Source organism: Lepidochelys kempii, chromosome 11 (assembly GCF_965140265.1).
Source record: "Lepidochelys kempii isolate rLepKem1 chromosome 11, rLepKem1.hap2, whole genome shotgun sequence".
NCBI classification, from domain to species: domain Eukaryota; kingdom Metazoa; phylum Chordata; order Testudines; family Cheloniidae; genus Lepidochelys; species Lepidochelys kempii.
In genome coordinates, this window is record NC_133266.1 from 53271344 (window position 1) to 53285800 (window position 14457).

The 14457-nt window shown below is 44.2% G+C and overlaps 2 protein-coding genes across 2 annotated transcripts; one reads left to right on the forward strand and one right to left on the reverse strand.

Annotated features, from left to right (window-relative positions):
* Positions 1-882: 882 nt before the first annotated feature.
* On the reverse strand, positions 883-1707 carry LOC140895966 (testis-specific serine/threonine-protein kinase 6-like). Its single transcript, XM_073306960.1, has one exon. It carries the CDS (start codon positions 1705-1707, stop codon positions 883-885), a length of 825 nt encoding a protein of 274 aa, XP_073163061.1.
* A 1517-nt stretch (positions 1708-3224) lies between these two features.
* On the forward strand, positions 3225-13687 carry NABP1 (nucleic acid binding protein 1). Its single transcript, XM_073306221.1, has 6 exons — positions 3225-3830; positions 4277-4415; positions 8184-8255; positions 9976-10051; positions 10326-10392; positions 12136-13687. Exons 1-6 carry the CDS (start codon positions 3740-3742, stop codon positions 12327-12329), a joined length of 639 nt encoding a protein of 212 aa, XP_073162322.1. The 5' UTR covers positions 3225-3739; the 3' UTR covers positions 12330-13687.
* The last annotated feature ends 770 nt before the right edge of the window (positions 13688-14457 follow it).

Consider the following 14457-nt stretch of genomic DNA (forward strand, 5'->3'; position numbering starts at 1 on the left):
GGGTGGAGATGTTTTATAACTGCGTTCATCTAAACATTTCTGAACATAGAAATTAAAAGATAAGGCCAAATGCTACGCCCTATCCAGCCACGCTTTGGCTGCCACTAGATGGGGAGGATAGCGAATGTGGTGTGAAATCTGGATGTCAGATACACCCAAAGTTCAGGGAGTTTGGACGTAGAGTTCCAGTTCTGGCTTGGGATCCAGGTTTGGTTTTGAACCTCTCCAAAGCAGAAGGCTATTTAGATTGTTTTAGTTCCAAAAGAAAGGTTAGCGCATAGATGGAATAAGAATTAGACAGAAGGGAAAAGGGTTATAAGATCTAATGTAAGGTGAACCCACCCACGCACTCCTTGCAGTGTTCCTTCCATAAATGCTAATGTGACTCATACCGGACCCTGTCCTGTTTGGCTGTGCACAATGCAGGGAGCAGCACTGTGAGGCAGCAGCAAAGAACAGAGAGAGTTTTATTGCACACTCATGGAGGTTGCAGGCAAATAGTGTCTCTTTCCAGCTACCTTCATCTCTGAACACAATGGACTCTGGCAAATGTCCAAGACAACTAGCTGGCAGGAGTGCAGTGTCCTGCACACTGCCCAGGGGCTGTACTACAAATGTGGTAGTCAGCAGGCAGCACTTCAATGCTCCATGTGCTCAGAGTCCATCCACAGCTGACAATTTGGTGTGATTGCTCTCCGTTTAAATCCCTCCTTGACAGCAACACCACATGGTTGTTGCTCAGTTAATTACCCTCACCAGCTTCATGTGGTCAGTTTTTTCGTAAACCTCCTGCCAACTGCTCCACATTGCTGTAGCTGGAGCTCCGCACAGTTGGTGTCTCAGCTAGACTATGTGGAACTAGAGTGGAAAAGCTGCTTCTTTTTAGACTTCCCCTTTCAGCCAGCTGTTCTTGGCTACTTGTCCCACCCCAGGCCGGGAAGCTGGACTGAACTGGAGCAGCTGGGCAATGAGGGTTTTGCAGGGCTCAGGCAGAGGGGGAAGACCATCAGGGTAGAGGACCCCCTTCTTCTGGCGGCGGGGCATGCTGTGGATGTGGGTATCATCAAAGGGCATGCAGCCGGTCACCATCACATAGAGCACCACGCCCAAGCTCCATATGTCGTACTTCTTGGCGTCGTAGGGAATGCCCAGCAGCACCTCAGGGGAGGCATAGGCACTTGATCCACAGTAGGTGGTGCTCAAATCTGGGTAGCCATGTGCCTCCTTGCCAAAGCCAAAGTCAGTGAGCTTTGCCCGGCGGCCATCAGAGGTGAGCAAGACGTTCTCACACTTGAGGTCCCGGTGCACCAGGTTCCGGTCATGAAGGTAGCGCACGGCACTCACAATCTGTCCAAAGATGTCCCGGGCCTCAGGGACACAAGAAATTCTCCCCAGTCGCTGCACCAGCTGGAGCAGATCAGTGGACGCTGCTTCCATCACGATGTAGAGTTTCCCATTGCAGACCTCGATGAACTCAAAGATCTGTACAATGTGAGGATGCCGGATCAGCCGCAGGATGGAGAGCTCCCGTGGCAGAAACCTGTTTACAAAGTCGGGCGGTGCCCGGTGCCGATCCACCACCTTGATGGCTAGCAGGCCCTTGTACTTGGCTGAGGTGGCCACCCTCACCTTGGAGTAACTGCCCTCACCCAGAGTCTGGCCCAACTTGTAGCCCAGAGTACTCAGGAGCTTGTCCCCTTGGGACATGGTGCAGGCTCCTTTGGGGGCTGAACTAGACTTCGTTTATACTTTTGGGACTGATGGCTTCAACCCATTGTGCTTGGCACCTGTACACCTTCATTCCCATATGTCCATGGGCCACTTAGCCCCAGACGCATCACTGCACACTGGGTATTGTGAAGTGCCAGTAGTGTCGTAACAAACTGGTAACCGGGCGTGTCATATAACCCCGTTGCTCACCCGTCCCCCCCTTTGAGAACCCAGGAGTCCCACAGTGCTAAGTTAACAGACTTAAGATCAGATTTCATAGGCTCAGAAAACTAAAATCAGACTTTTTAGTGTATGCTCGTAACCAAGGCATTTCCACCTGCTTTTTAAAAATGTATCTCTAATTTAGAAAGTCTAGGAACAAAAGGTTTCTAACTTAAAGCAACAAATTACATTAAAAACCCACACCTGGGGAGAAACACACACAGAGTCCAGTCCCAGCCGAATGGAGGGGCGAGAAAGAATGAGCATGCTGTCCAGGGCCGCATTTATTGTACAAGTCCATAGCTGCAGTTTGCTACAGAATCCCATAACTCACCCTTAGTCATAGGACTGAGGTCCAGATTGCCATGGAATTACAACACAGGGTCTTGTGTAAAGAGTTAGGGTGATTTTGCTGTTTCCAGTAGTGTTCACACCCTCTTTGGATTGTCTTTAGCATAGATGATTTACCTCTGAGACTCATCAAAATATGCCTGACAAGTAAATATTTTCCTTCGCAATTAACCAGATTGTGCCAAGTCTCCTACAAAAATAATAATCCCAGACACTCTTGCACTCCCTTCACCGCTTTGGAAATGACACCAGCTGATCCGGTGCTATACTTTTGGTTTACTCAATGTGGATTATTCTTCAGAATTAAAAGCAGAAACATTTGCAGCAGTCACTTTGCTAAATGCTGCCGCCTCCATCTTTGGTTGTGGTTATGAGAAAGCATTTTTTTTTTTTTTTTAAGATGGAAACAAATGGCTCATTTCCTCATTCCCTCACCCCTCCTTTCTGCCAGTCATGTTCATGGGGCTCAACCAGCACAGGCTAGTGTGTGTGTGTCTGTAAAATACAGGCAGCAGATCACCGGCTTGTGCCCCCCACAAGGAGCGAGAGACAGCACGGCTCTGTTGTGTCACTGTCCCCTGGGCGGACCAGGCTTGAATCCACTCTAAAAGGGCGAGGGAAAGACCCAGTAAAAGTACGAACGTTCCAGGTCAGAGGACAAAAGAACCCAGCCCAGCCAATCAGCAACTCGCTCGGAGCACTGGGTCACATTGAGTTCCATTCTGAAGGCTCCGCGTTCCACGGCCGCTTCCATTCCACGCGCCTCCCCCGCTTCCTCAATGAGTGTGGCCCGGAGAGAGGGTCGGGGGAGCCGCGACCGCTGTAGCCCCGATCGGGCGGCTCGAATTAGGCTAAGGCTCCGTGTGATTGGCTCTGTCCGGTCCCCATTCCCGGTTCTCTTTTTTTCGACCCCCGCGGGGTGAGGGAGATGGGCCCGCCCGCCTGGCTATAAAAGGGCAGGCGCAGGAGCGTCCCCGCTTCATTTGCGTTGCAGCTGGAGGAGGGGACGGGACGGGGGCGTGTTGTGGACGGCGGGTGCCCGCCTGAGCTGGGCGAGCTGGTCGGCACGCAGGGGGCTGGGGCGCGCTTGCCGGCTGCCGAGCTGTTGTAACACACTAGCAGGCGGGGAGAGTGCTGGGGCTCGGTGCTGTGAGAAGGGGGACCAGAAGCCAGGGCTGCCCCCGGCTTCCCCCAGTGGGGGCAGCAGCTGCAGCTGACCAGTCTCCGTGCTTGAAAAATCACAGTGCCCAGCCTCATCCCATCACCTTCAAGCTGTAAAAGGCTGCTCCGAGAGCTCCTGCTGTCTGTTAAGTCGGGTTGATAGCTGCCCCCCAAGTGTACACACCTTCCCCCCCCACCCTGGGCCGGTCACCCTGACTCCCTTTCTCTCCCGAGGGATGCTTTGTCCTGCTCAGTCTGCCCCAGCACCTGTGTCCTCCTCTTCCTGAGCAGCAGCATGAGCATGGCAAACGACACATACCACTTTATACAAGACATAAAACCCGGACTGAAAAACTTAAATGTCGTCTTTATTGTGCTGGAAATCGGTAAGTGGGTCCCTCTGAGCCATGTCTCTTTCCTCCTCCCCTCTTTCCTCTCCTTCCTGGGGTAGGAGAGGGTACATTTGTGCTGGGCTGACTCCCGACACGTGGTCACACGTCCAGGGGGAGCAAGAGCAGCTCCCTTGCAGGGCGGAAGTCTCCTTTACTCCCTTGTTCCTATCTTATTTTAAAATAAGATCTCTCGTTCAGGCAACTAGGTAAGGGAGAGAATCCCATTGTGAAATTAATTTAACTCCATTTATTCTGCACTGGAAATACATGTCTGTTTATGTTGTATTAAAGATCTTGCTTCTTGATCTTATTAGTATAACGGGTCCATTACACTTGGGGAATAACTCTCTAAAACATCTAAACTATTTTTTTAAATTTTCAGACAGCACGAATTCTTCCAGTTTGTAAGTTTTATTGTTTATTTTAAATTCCCCATACAGGACGAGTTACCAAAACCAAAGATGGACATGAGGTGAGATCCTGTAAAGTAGCAGACAAAACTGGCAGCATCACAATTTCAGTGTGGGATGAAATCGGAAGTCTCATACAGCCAGGGGACATTATTCGATTGACCAAAGGGTATGTATGGGGTGGGGACAGGATACGACTTAGCTCAGCCTCTCCCCTCACTGTTGGCTATTTAAGTAACTTGTTGCTCAATGATCTTGTTGTTAACCATTTCTCTACAGTGGGGTGGATAAGATCTGAAGGATCAGTGTCTTTACTTTGGAACTGTAATGAATGTGGAAAAATCTTCTCTATTACTAAAGAAAAGGGTTTGAATTCTAAATAGCCTTTGGCTTCCTCTGTGAAAGAAGCAACATGACACAGCTTGCCTATTTTGGACTGCTTCCTTGATGCACTGGCAGCAGCCTGTGATCTATCATCAAATTAAAACCTCAGGATCTCTCCTTGCCTCCCCTCCCCCCAACCCTCAAACCTAACACACAAATTTAATGAGATTTGTAGATCACTCTGTCTGCATCTCAGTCACTTGTCTGTATTTCAGTAGAAGCTGTTCAGATGAGAATATGGTATTTAAGAGCTTTCCTGTGCTTTTCTTAAGTTTCACATTCTGTTCTGGGGGGATGACAAAGTTTTCTTTATCTGTACATTCAAGATAGAGATGCAGAGAGTGAAATCAAAACCATGTTCTTATTTTAACACTTTTCTTCTGTAGCACCGTGCTCATAGAGAATGGAGGGGATAATTACCTTTAAGCAACACTGAGAAGGTAGTCTGCTTCACAGTGGATTTAATGGAAATGGCAGGAAAACTGGGAGTAGAAGTTAGTCAGTAAAAAAAATTAATTAGTGTTATAAAATACAGTATTTTGTTCATGTGTAATGGCTACAATATAATGGGACACTGCCAGGTTACATATGTTCAAGTTTTACAATATGCTCCCACTGACACTAAATTATGAAACTGAAACAATTTAAAACTATGTTTAACCTCTTATTCTCCACTTCTCTTGTACAATCGCAAGAGACTAGTCACTTTTATTTCTCTTTTTAGTCAATTTCACTTTCTTATTCTCATTTGGCAGCCCAACACACACAAGTATTTTGGTTTCAAATGTTCAGGGATTGTTTAAAAACACACAAACTTCTTTACTCAATAGTTATAAAAATTGAGACTGTTTCTACAATGGAGTCATTGTTAGTGGCATAATGGTTGATTTTTTTCACGTAATTTCTGTGTTGGGGATGAAAAGAAATGAATATCCCCACCAGAATTTCTGCAGTTATTCTTGTTCAGATTTACTTTATAGAAAAGTCAGAAGTAAATCTTCATTATTAGTTATGGACTCAAATGACATCTCTTTAAAATTTTGGGAGTTGACATCCAGTGTGTTTTCAGACTCCTTGAAGATTACAGCCATCTTTGCTAAACTTTACCTAGACCGCCTCAAAAAACTTCTGCCTATACTGTGTAAAACCAAGTTACTAGTGTTGGTTGTAACTGTTAATATCATATTTCTTTGTAAATAAATTGTTATAGTTGCCACAGTGTTCTCTGGGGGAGTGAATGGGATGACAGATGGCTCACAAGATAATCTGTATTAATGTAGTCCATACTATGGAAAAACAAGAACCTCTTGCAAGACATAAAGCCATGAAATAGCATCAGTTCTACTTATTTAGGACCAAATTATGTCCTCATTTGCACCAATGCACATTCATGGAAGACAGTAGATTTGAATGGCAGGTGCAAAGATCTGACTTTGGCCCTTATTTTACAACGTATCCTCTTTCACTTTATACTGGTATACAAGTTGCATTAAGAACTGTTGACTCTGTCCCAGCATAGTTTTCACTTTTGTATTTAACTCAGGATTAATTGGCATGACATTGCTGTTGCAGTGTATTTAAAATTTTACATGTATGGGGTAATCTGATTCCTTCAGTCTGGTCACTGTTAAAAATAGTCACCCTTAGCTAGGCACTATCTATGTGTATAAAAACTTCCATTTCTTTCTTTCTATGCTGAATTCCAAGTCTAGAGGGATTCCACTGCATTAACAGACATTATCTCATGTGTTCCCTATTGTTTGTTGTTCATGGGCAGGACAATGTAGCAGCTAATATTTCAAAATTCTAAACACTTAAGTTTCTGTATTCAGACTGGTGTTTTATGGCCAACCCTTCTCGTTTTATGAACTGAAACTGAAAACTTGTGCCAATGGAAAAACCCTGTGGTGTTGGAAATTCTGTGAAGTTGTTAATCCTTCAGTGTCGTGGGTTTTTCTCCTGTATATTGTATATGTGAGATTGATATCCCTTTAGCTTACGTAGCACTTCTTTTCCTTCATGTTATAAGACAAAACTGCTCAGCCATGAAATTCAGCATAAAAGAAATCTTGTTCCAAGCAAAAGGCGAAATGTTAAGTGCAAGGCCACTGATATTGCACCTTATTTAGAGATGGTTGAATACTATGTTTGAGGGAATAGGGCACTTACATTTTTTAATTCATTTGCAAATTGGATACTATTAATTTAGGCTTAAATAGAGACTGGGAGTGGCTAAGTCATTATGCAAGGTAGCCTATTTCCCCTTATTTTTTCCTACTCCCCCCCCCCCCCCCCCAGACATTCTGGTTAAACTTGGATTTAAACTTGGAGAGTGGTCAGTTTGGATGAGCTATTGCCAGCAGGAGAGTGAGTTTGTGTGTGTGTGTGTGTGTGTCCCCGGGAAAAAAAAAGGGGGGGGGGTGAGAAGGCCCACCTTGATTACCATGCACATTGTAGGGAGAGTGGTCACTTTGGATGAACTATTACCAGCAGGAGAGTGAGTTTGTGTGTGTATGGGGGTGGGGGGGGGTGAGAAAACCTGGATTTGTGCTGGAAATCGCCCACCTTGATTATCAGGCACATTGTAGGGAGAGTGGTCACTTTGGATGAGCTATTACCAGCAGGATAGTGAGTTTGTGTGTGTGGTTTTTGGAGGGGGGTGAGGGGTGAGAGAACCTGGATTTGTGCAGGAAATGGCCCACCTTGATTATCATGCACATTGTGAAGAGAGTTGTCACTTTGGATGGGCTATTACCAGCAGGAGAGTGAGTTTGTGTGTGGGGGGGTGGAGGGTGAGAAAACCTGGATTTGTGCTGGAAATGGCCCAACTTGATGATCACTTTAGATAAGCTATTACCAGCAGGAGAGTGGGGTGGGAGGAGGTATTGTTTCATGATCTCTGTGTGTATATAATGTCTGCTGCAGTTTCCACGGTATGCATCCGATGAAGTGAGCTGTAGCTCACGAAAGCTCATGCTCAAATAAATTGGTTAGTCTCTAAGGTGCCACAAGTACTCCTTTTCTTTTTGCAAATACAGACTAACACGTCTGTTACTCTGAAATCTTGCAGAATTAACACTCCAGTATTCGCGCTGCAGAAGTAACACTGTGTTTGTCAGTCAATTGGCGGGGCTGCAAGGTGATGTGGACAGTGGTCCTGGCAAAATGTGTCTGCCTTCTGCCTGACAGGAAGGATGGCACTTGGCTAGCAGAAAGGTCTGTCCAAAGTGGTATAGCTGTGACAGACTTGATGCTAGTCTGATGTGGCTGTTAGCCTGTTTTGAAGATCCAAACAAATTAATGGGGCTTCCAACAGCTGTTTGTAGAAGCAGAAAATACATTAGTAACTAGAAACTTCTGTAGTAAAATAATCTTAGGGAATCTGAGAATTTTAGTCTGGGAATTCTAGCCACTCTATTTCTGCTGGTACAGAACAGGACAGGTCTAGTTCTTCAAAATCTCTTTCAATGTTAATGTTCTGTATTGGTTAGCAGAGAACATTCTGCTGATCATTTTCTAGTGTTTTACACATTATTGGTACTCTTTTGGCTAGGTATGCGTCTCTGTGGAAAGGATGTCTGACGCTTTACACAGGAAGAGGAGGCGAGCTACAGAAAATTGGGGAGTAAGTATCACGCTTTGTACGCATCTGTTGTACGTGGTCAAGCGTTGTCCTTGACAGTGGGTTGTGGGAAGTGTAAACCAGTGTGGGTCTTATTAGGAGGATTTGATGGGGGGGAAAAAAAAAGCAAAATGGAGATTTAGTGCTGTTACCAGTCTTCACTCTAACAGAGGCCAATAGGTTGCTTGCTCCTGTCAGTGGTTATATGGTTGGTTGTGGCAAAGAGCAGTAGGCCATGGGCCTGTTTCACTGGAGTGTGCTCAGAAGGGAGGGTATCTACTGGACTTTGGCCGCCATTCTCTGTAGGTACAATCTGCCAACGGTTTTACAGAACAGACAAGTTCCTGGTATAAAACCTCTTTTCTTGGGTTAGCACACTCGTGTTCAAGGACTTGCAGCATTGAAAACTTGGAATTCTCTGTTTATCCACAGGCTAGGTACAGTGCAGGCAGCTGTAATGCAAGCTTACACACACTGCAGTGATCATGAGTTCCACCCTGTTGTGCAAAAGGGATCATCCTCTCAGCCTGCCTCCCTGCTGTCCTGTGGGTCGTAAGGATAGGAGTACAGTGTGTAAAATGAGCTAGGCAATTATTAATTCTGCTCTGCTCTCTTAGCTCACTTTGAATAATCTGTTTGTTTTGAGGCCTTATTTTAAGTCCTGTGTCAAATTGATCACAGGATGAGAAACATGATGGTGAAGAAAGGTTAAGAGAATTTGAGACAGGAGCAAACATCATTCTCTTAGACTGTTACAGGTTGCTGTAAAGAAGCAAGAGATCAGCTATTCCTTATTCAACAAGAACAAATGCAAGTGACAAGCTTAAGATGCAGCCAGAAAAATACTTGATGAAGGACCTATTTCTTTTTGATTAGGCGAATGATTCTGAATCCCCACTAGAGAGGGTTTACTTGTGTTATCAAAACATCTCGGAGCTCAAGTCGTTGCCCAGGGCTCCATTATGCTAGGTGCTGTACAAACATAGAATAAAAAGGCAGCCACTGCCCCCAACACCTTAAAGGTTTGAGGACTTGACACCCCATCTACTGGATGGTTCAAGAATAACAAAGTCCAGCTAGGTGCGATGCAAAGGAATACACTGGAGAGTCCCTTTCAGGCCAAATGATTCGGCCCCCGCTGTACAACTTTTGAACGGGTGTTGCTCTATAACAGGCTTGGATTAAGGTGAAATCCTTATGTTGACTTTTCTTAATTCTGGCCCACAGCATGGGTCTGGACCAGCTGCCAGTTTGAGTGATTTTGGACAGCAATTTTACTTCACAAAGTTCTATGATCCCAGTCTCTCCTCTTCCTCCTCACCCCCTATTTACATGCCGTAGTCAATAGGTCTATTCCCTCACTCGGTGCCACTAAGTGGAAAAGGACTATATGAATTTTAGTATCCCCCTGAAATTCTTGAACTCCTCTTTAATGTTAATAGGGTGCTAGGCAGGCATACCAGGTGTTCTGCCTGATTGACTGAAATAACCTGAGTAAGGAAACATGACATCTTAGGCCTTGATCCTTCAAAAGAATCAAACCGTACTGGTCTCTTATGCTTTGGAGGGGCTCCCTTTGTTGGGTTGGAGCCTGGTTTACTTACGTCTTAGTAATGTGGGGGTACAAAGTGTCCATTCCCTTTGGAAAAACTGAAGAACTCTCTCCTAACTCCTTATGAAAAACTGTTCTGTTGCTCTCCTCACGCTCTTGTTTTCTTTTCAGGTTTTGTATGGTATACTCGGAACTGCCAAACTTCAGTGAGCCCAGCTCAGACCACCTTGGGCAGCACAACAAGCTGGTATGTTAAACTTCCTGGGGTTCTCTTGCATAAAATATTCTTTGATCTGAGTACTTCAGGCTAGTAAGATTTCTGGCTTTTAAAATGGTGCTCAAGGAAGCACATAGAAGACATAGAGAAAAATGGCAATGATGTGGTAAATAACTGTAGGAGAGTGGTGAGGGGATCTCATGTGTATCTGGTACAAAAACATGTGCAACAAATTCAATTCCTTTGTAACACAAAGAAGTTTCTGTGTCTGACCCGTATTTTTTCTCTCTCTATTTCTCTGAAGGCACAGGGTGAACAGAATAATAGTTCTTCATCAAGTAATTTGGGTACTTATACTTTCGGGCCAGTGGGTAAGTTTTTGTTTTATTTTGTGGAAGTGAAAGAACGAGAAACACTTTAAACTCTTAGATTCATTCTTGTTTTTTCAGTATTGAGAAACGTAGGGGTTTTACATTCTAGGGGCAAAATGTAGATTTCTGGCATTGAGCTAGGGCCAAATCTTACAAGCACTTTTGCACATTTGAAAGTAACTTTCCTCAAACCAATATTTCCATCATAAATGGGTTCAGGATTGGCCCTATTAGTAATTATTCAGGCAGGACTTTTTGCAGGTGCCTAAGTCACGTAAGAGCACACTTCACACTGACTTTGTTAATGTGACTCATGATCCTAAATCACGTAGGTACTTCTGAAAATTCAACTCCCGGCTTTCAACACACTGCTGCTTATTGAATGTAAAGGGGCAGAACTAAACCAGACATGGTTTTAAATGTGCACTTAATACTTAACCAGAGGTAATTAGTCCTGATCTTGTGCTGCTCCACAGTGAACATTAAGTTGGGTTCAGTATGCGGGTGCTGGGTGAGGTTGGTGGCATTTGATATGCAGGAGGTCAGACGAGATAATCTGGTGGTCCCTTCTGGCCTTAAACGCCGACTCTAAATAGTCACACATTTCCTGGTGGGTTACTTCCTAAACTGGGAAGAATGGCAGAGACCTGAACTCTTATGCAGGAGGAAGATTAGAGTATAAGGACAGGTGTGTGGCAGCACTGTACTGAAAGCAATTGTGCTTCAATAAGAAAACGTGTCAGAGATCTCGGAGTGGGTGTTAAGCTCACTTGCACCTTTCCCCGGGGGGTTACCTAATGGGTGCACCCAATAATCAAACCCTAGTCGTGTGTATCCAAGAGTTGTTGCTGGCAGCGAATTGTCTGAGCTCAAACTGATACGATCGACAAGACCGGTGACGTTTCTCCGTGACTGTCAGTTTTCTCTTTGGGAGCAGATTTTCACTTCTCTCATCTCACTTCTTTGAGTCCTTTCTGCTCCTTCAAGTATAAAAACTTCTGCTGAGCAAATAAGGGTGGTACTCTGAAGCCAATTTTTGGTTGCCTTAATACCAGGGTGGGGCAAGTCCTCTGTCAGCCTAATTGCTGGGTCGCCACCTACTCATGACCCAGTCATTTTGGGTGGTGGACTGTCCTGATTCCATTGCATTCGCACTTATATTTTGAGACCTGCTTCTTTCCTTGATTCTCATTATCCTTCTTCCGGCTTCTGTGCAATCTTTAATTTTCTCCTCCCCCCCCTGCCCCCCCAACCCTCCATACTGTTTTTGCCTTCTCAGCCTTCATGTGTTTTGTCCCAAGCATTGTACCAGCTGTCACTCCCTACAGCAAAAAGAAAAGGAGGACTTGTGGCTCCCTACAGCGGCTTCACACAAGACTGTTTTTTCTCTCTCTCTCTCTCTCTCTCTCTCTGTGTTTGGTGGGATGGGGTGGGACGAGTGCTGTACTGACTGCTTTCCTTCTGCTCTTTCTGGTGTTACTTCCCTCCGTCCCTCCCTCCAAGAATGCAATGCCACATCATAGCAGCACGAACTGTCTGCAGCCTTCTTGCTTCAGTCATCGCTGCGGAGCTACTGTTGGAAAAAGCTGGCTGTGATTTGGAGTTCTGAGGTCTCCTGAGTTTGCTCCCCATCCTAAAGCTCAGTGTTATGTAGTAGCCATGCGGAATGCGAAGGCTGTTTGCACAGAAGAGCAGTGATTTCAAAGTGTGGAACTTGTGATTAAAATTTTACTGTCTTTTTAGGAAATGGTTTGCAAACGGGACCTGAATCCAGTGGATTCCCATTGGCCTACAATCATGCCCACTCCTATGCAGGCACTGGGAGAGCCAATGGACGAGGACCTGTAAATCCACCAATCCCAGCATCTAATAATATTCAGCCCCTTCTAACTGCAGTAAATAATGGGAGGGACCCACGCAGAGCCTTTAAAAGATGACTGTGCCAAATGTGGTTGTACAACTTGCTTAAACTATACACCCGACTTGAACACTGAATGCACTTTTATTTATGGTTAACTGTGAAAAAGTTTGTCCTTCGTTAGTGTTTTTTTCTTTATTGTCTATGGAGTGAAGTGACTTGCTTTCTTCAAGAAAACGTGGTGAAGCTGCTTACATCTCAGAAATTGGGGGGTGGGTATTTGAGAGCCCGGGTAAAAGTGTGAATTCAACTGGGGTGAATTTTTAAAAAAATGGGAGCAAATTTTAGTTGGATATTAAATTTGGGGGTTTTTTTGGTTGCTCTGTTTCTTCTGATAGCCATATAGCCTTAAGGGGTCGATCATGTCCAATAGTTCATATATGTGACTTCCGTGAGGGCTACTGGGAATTGTGTGAGTGTATTGAGGGGCTGAGATGCCCTCTGCAGTCCTATGATGCCCTACGTTTAAAATGGAAATGACCTGCTAAAGCAATAAGTGCCCCCAAATTGGTCAATGTCAGCAGCTAGTAGCGCTGCTTAAATCAGAGGATGGGTAACTCCAAGAGATTTCAGTTGACTACGGTAAAGAGACGTTGAGTGACTGAACAGTAATCGCTTAGCTTTTGTTGCCAAAAAGTGTAAATTATTTCTCCTGCTACAGTATCTCTTTAAAGAAGAAAGTCATCCCTAATATGCCAAACAGTCCTCAAGGAAAGCTGCAACCATTTGGCACACAAGGTAAATAATAGGAGGGAAAGTTCTAAATTACAAAGGCCATTTCTTACTGTCCTTGTGGTGGCTTCAGTCTTGATGAAAAGTAACTTTGTGCTTTTTCTGAATTGTGGAAACTCCAAAGTCACCAGTAGAGAACAAGGTGCCAAGGATTCTGCTGTTCACATGTTTAAGGCTATACATCTAACTCTTCAGGAAGATGGCCACCACCTGGACTTTTGAATGCCTACTTTTAACACTTGTTTATGTTCAAACAAAATACTTATAAGATTCAACGATATACTTACAGGTATACAAAAGTACTAGCCTACCATAAAGCAGCACTTCCAATGCCATAAGACGTTAGTTTATTTTTCAAAACAAGTATTTTTATTCCCTTTTATATAACATGAATTATCTCTGTATGAACTTTTGACACAACCACCACCACCTCTAAACAAAATGGGTGCAGTTTTCATCCCAACTATAAGATTCTTGGTACTAGATCACATAGCAACAAATGATCCACAGAGTAAACTGATTCAATTTCTGTGCTTTGGATCAGGTTTGGAAACAATTCAGAAGCTGTAAGATGACTTACTGGATTCTTTATTTGTTAGACTCTTTTCTTGAAGCTGACTTCTTAAATAAAAGTTGCACTAACCATGTTGACACAAATTTCTTTTGGTCAAGCCTTAGAGATTTCACGACAGAGAAGCCTGTTTTGAAGTGGAAGTTGTCACTGTGAAGTCATTCCAATTCACTGAGTTCTTTAGACTGCTTTCAGCTATTTTTGGTGTTTACAAGTCATTTTACCCACTGTCTTTCTGTTTTGTCATATTTGAATGTCAGTGTTCTGAAACGGCCTAGTTTCAGAGCTTGTGACAGCAGAAATGGTCTTTCCTTTACTTTGTCGATAACCCTTGTGTGTAAAGATTCACTGCTTGCTTAAAACATTAGCTTTTAAAAACTTCTTGACATCATTTAGAAAGATCTTTGTGCCCAAAGATCTGAAGGCTATTTACCTCCGATACAGCAAAGAGCTAGGCAGATATGCATGCACTGGTAAAATAGTCATTGCTGCTCATGCTTCCTGGTTGAAATTGACAAAACTCTGAGACACTAAATAAAATCTAATCATATAACTCCTAATATAGTTATCAGTGGATGCTGTTGTCCAGACTGTACAGATCTTGTGAAACTACAAAACACCAAGTGAACTTTGAGGAATGTTTTAAGTTGGAAGTGGAGGTGGTGTGCCACCTACAAATAGAAGCTCTCTTCACTTTTCCATTCCGCTTCCTTTAAAAAAAGATTATTGTAAGTAGAATTTTATGTGCACTGTAAAGTTTGTGTGTAGTTCCTTTATTAGCAAAGCATTAGGTACCCTTTATAATAGGGCTGGAACTCAGTTTGGGCTCGCTCTCTATACATGT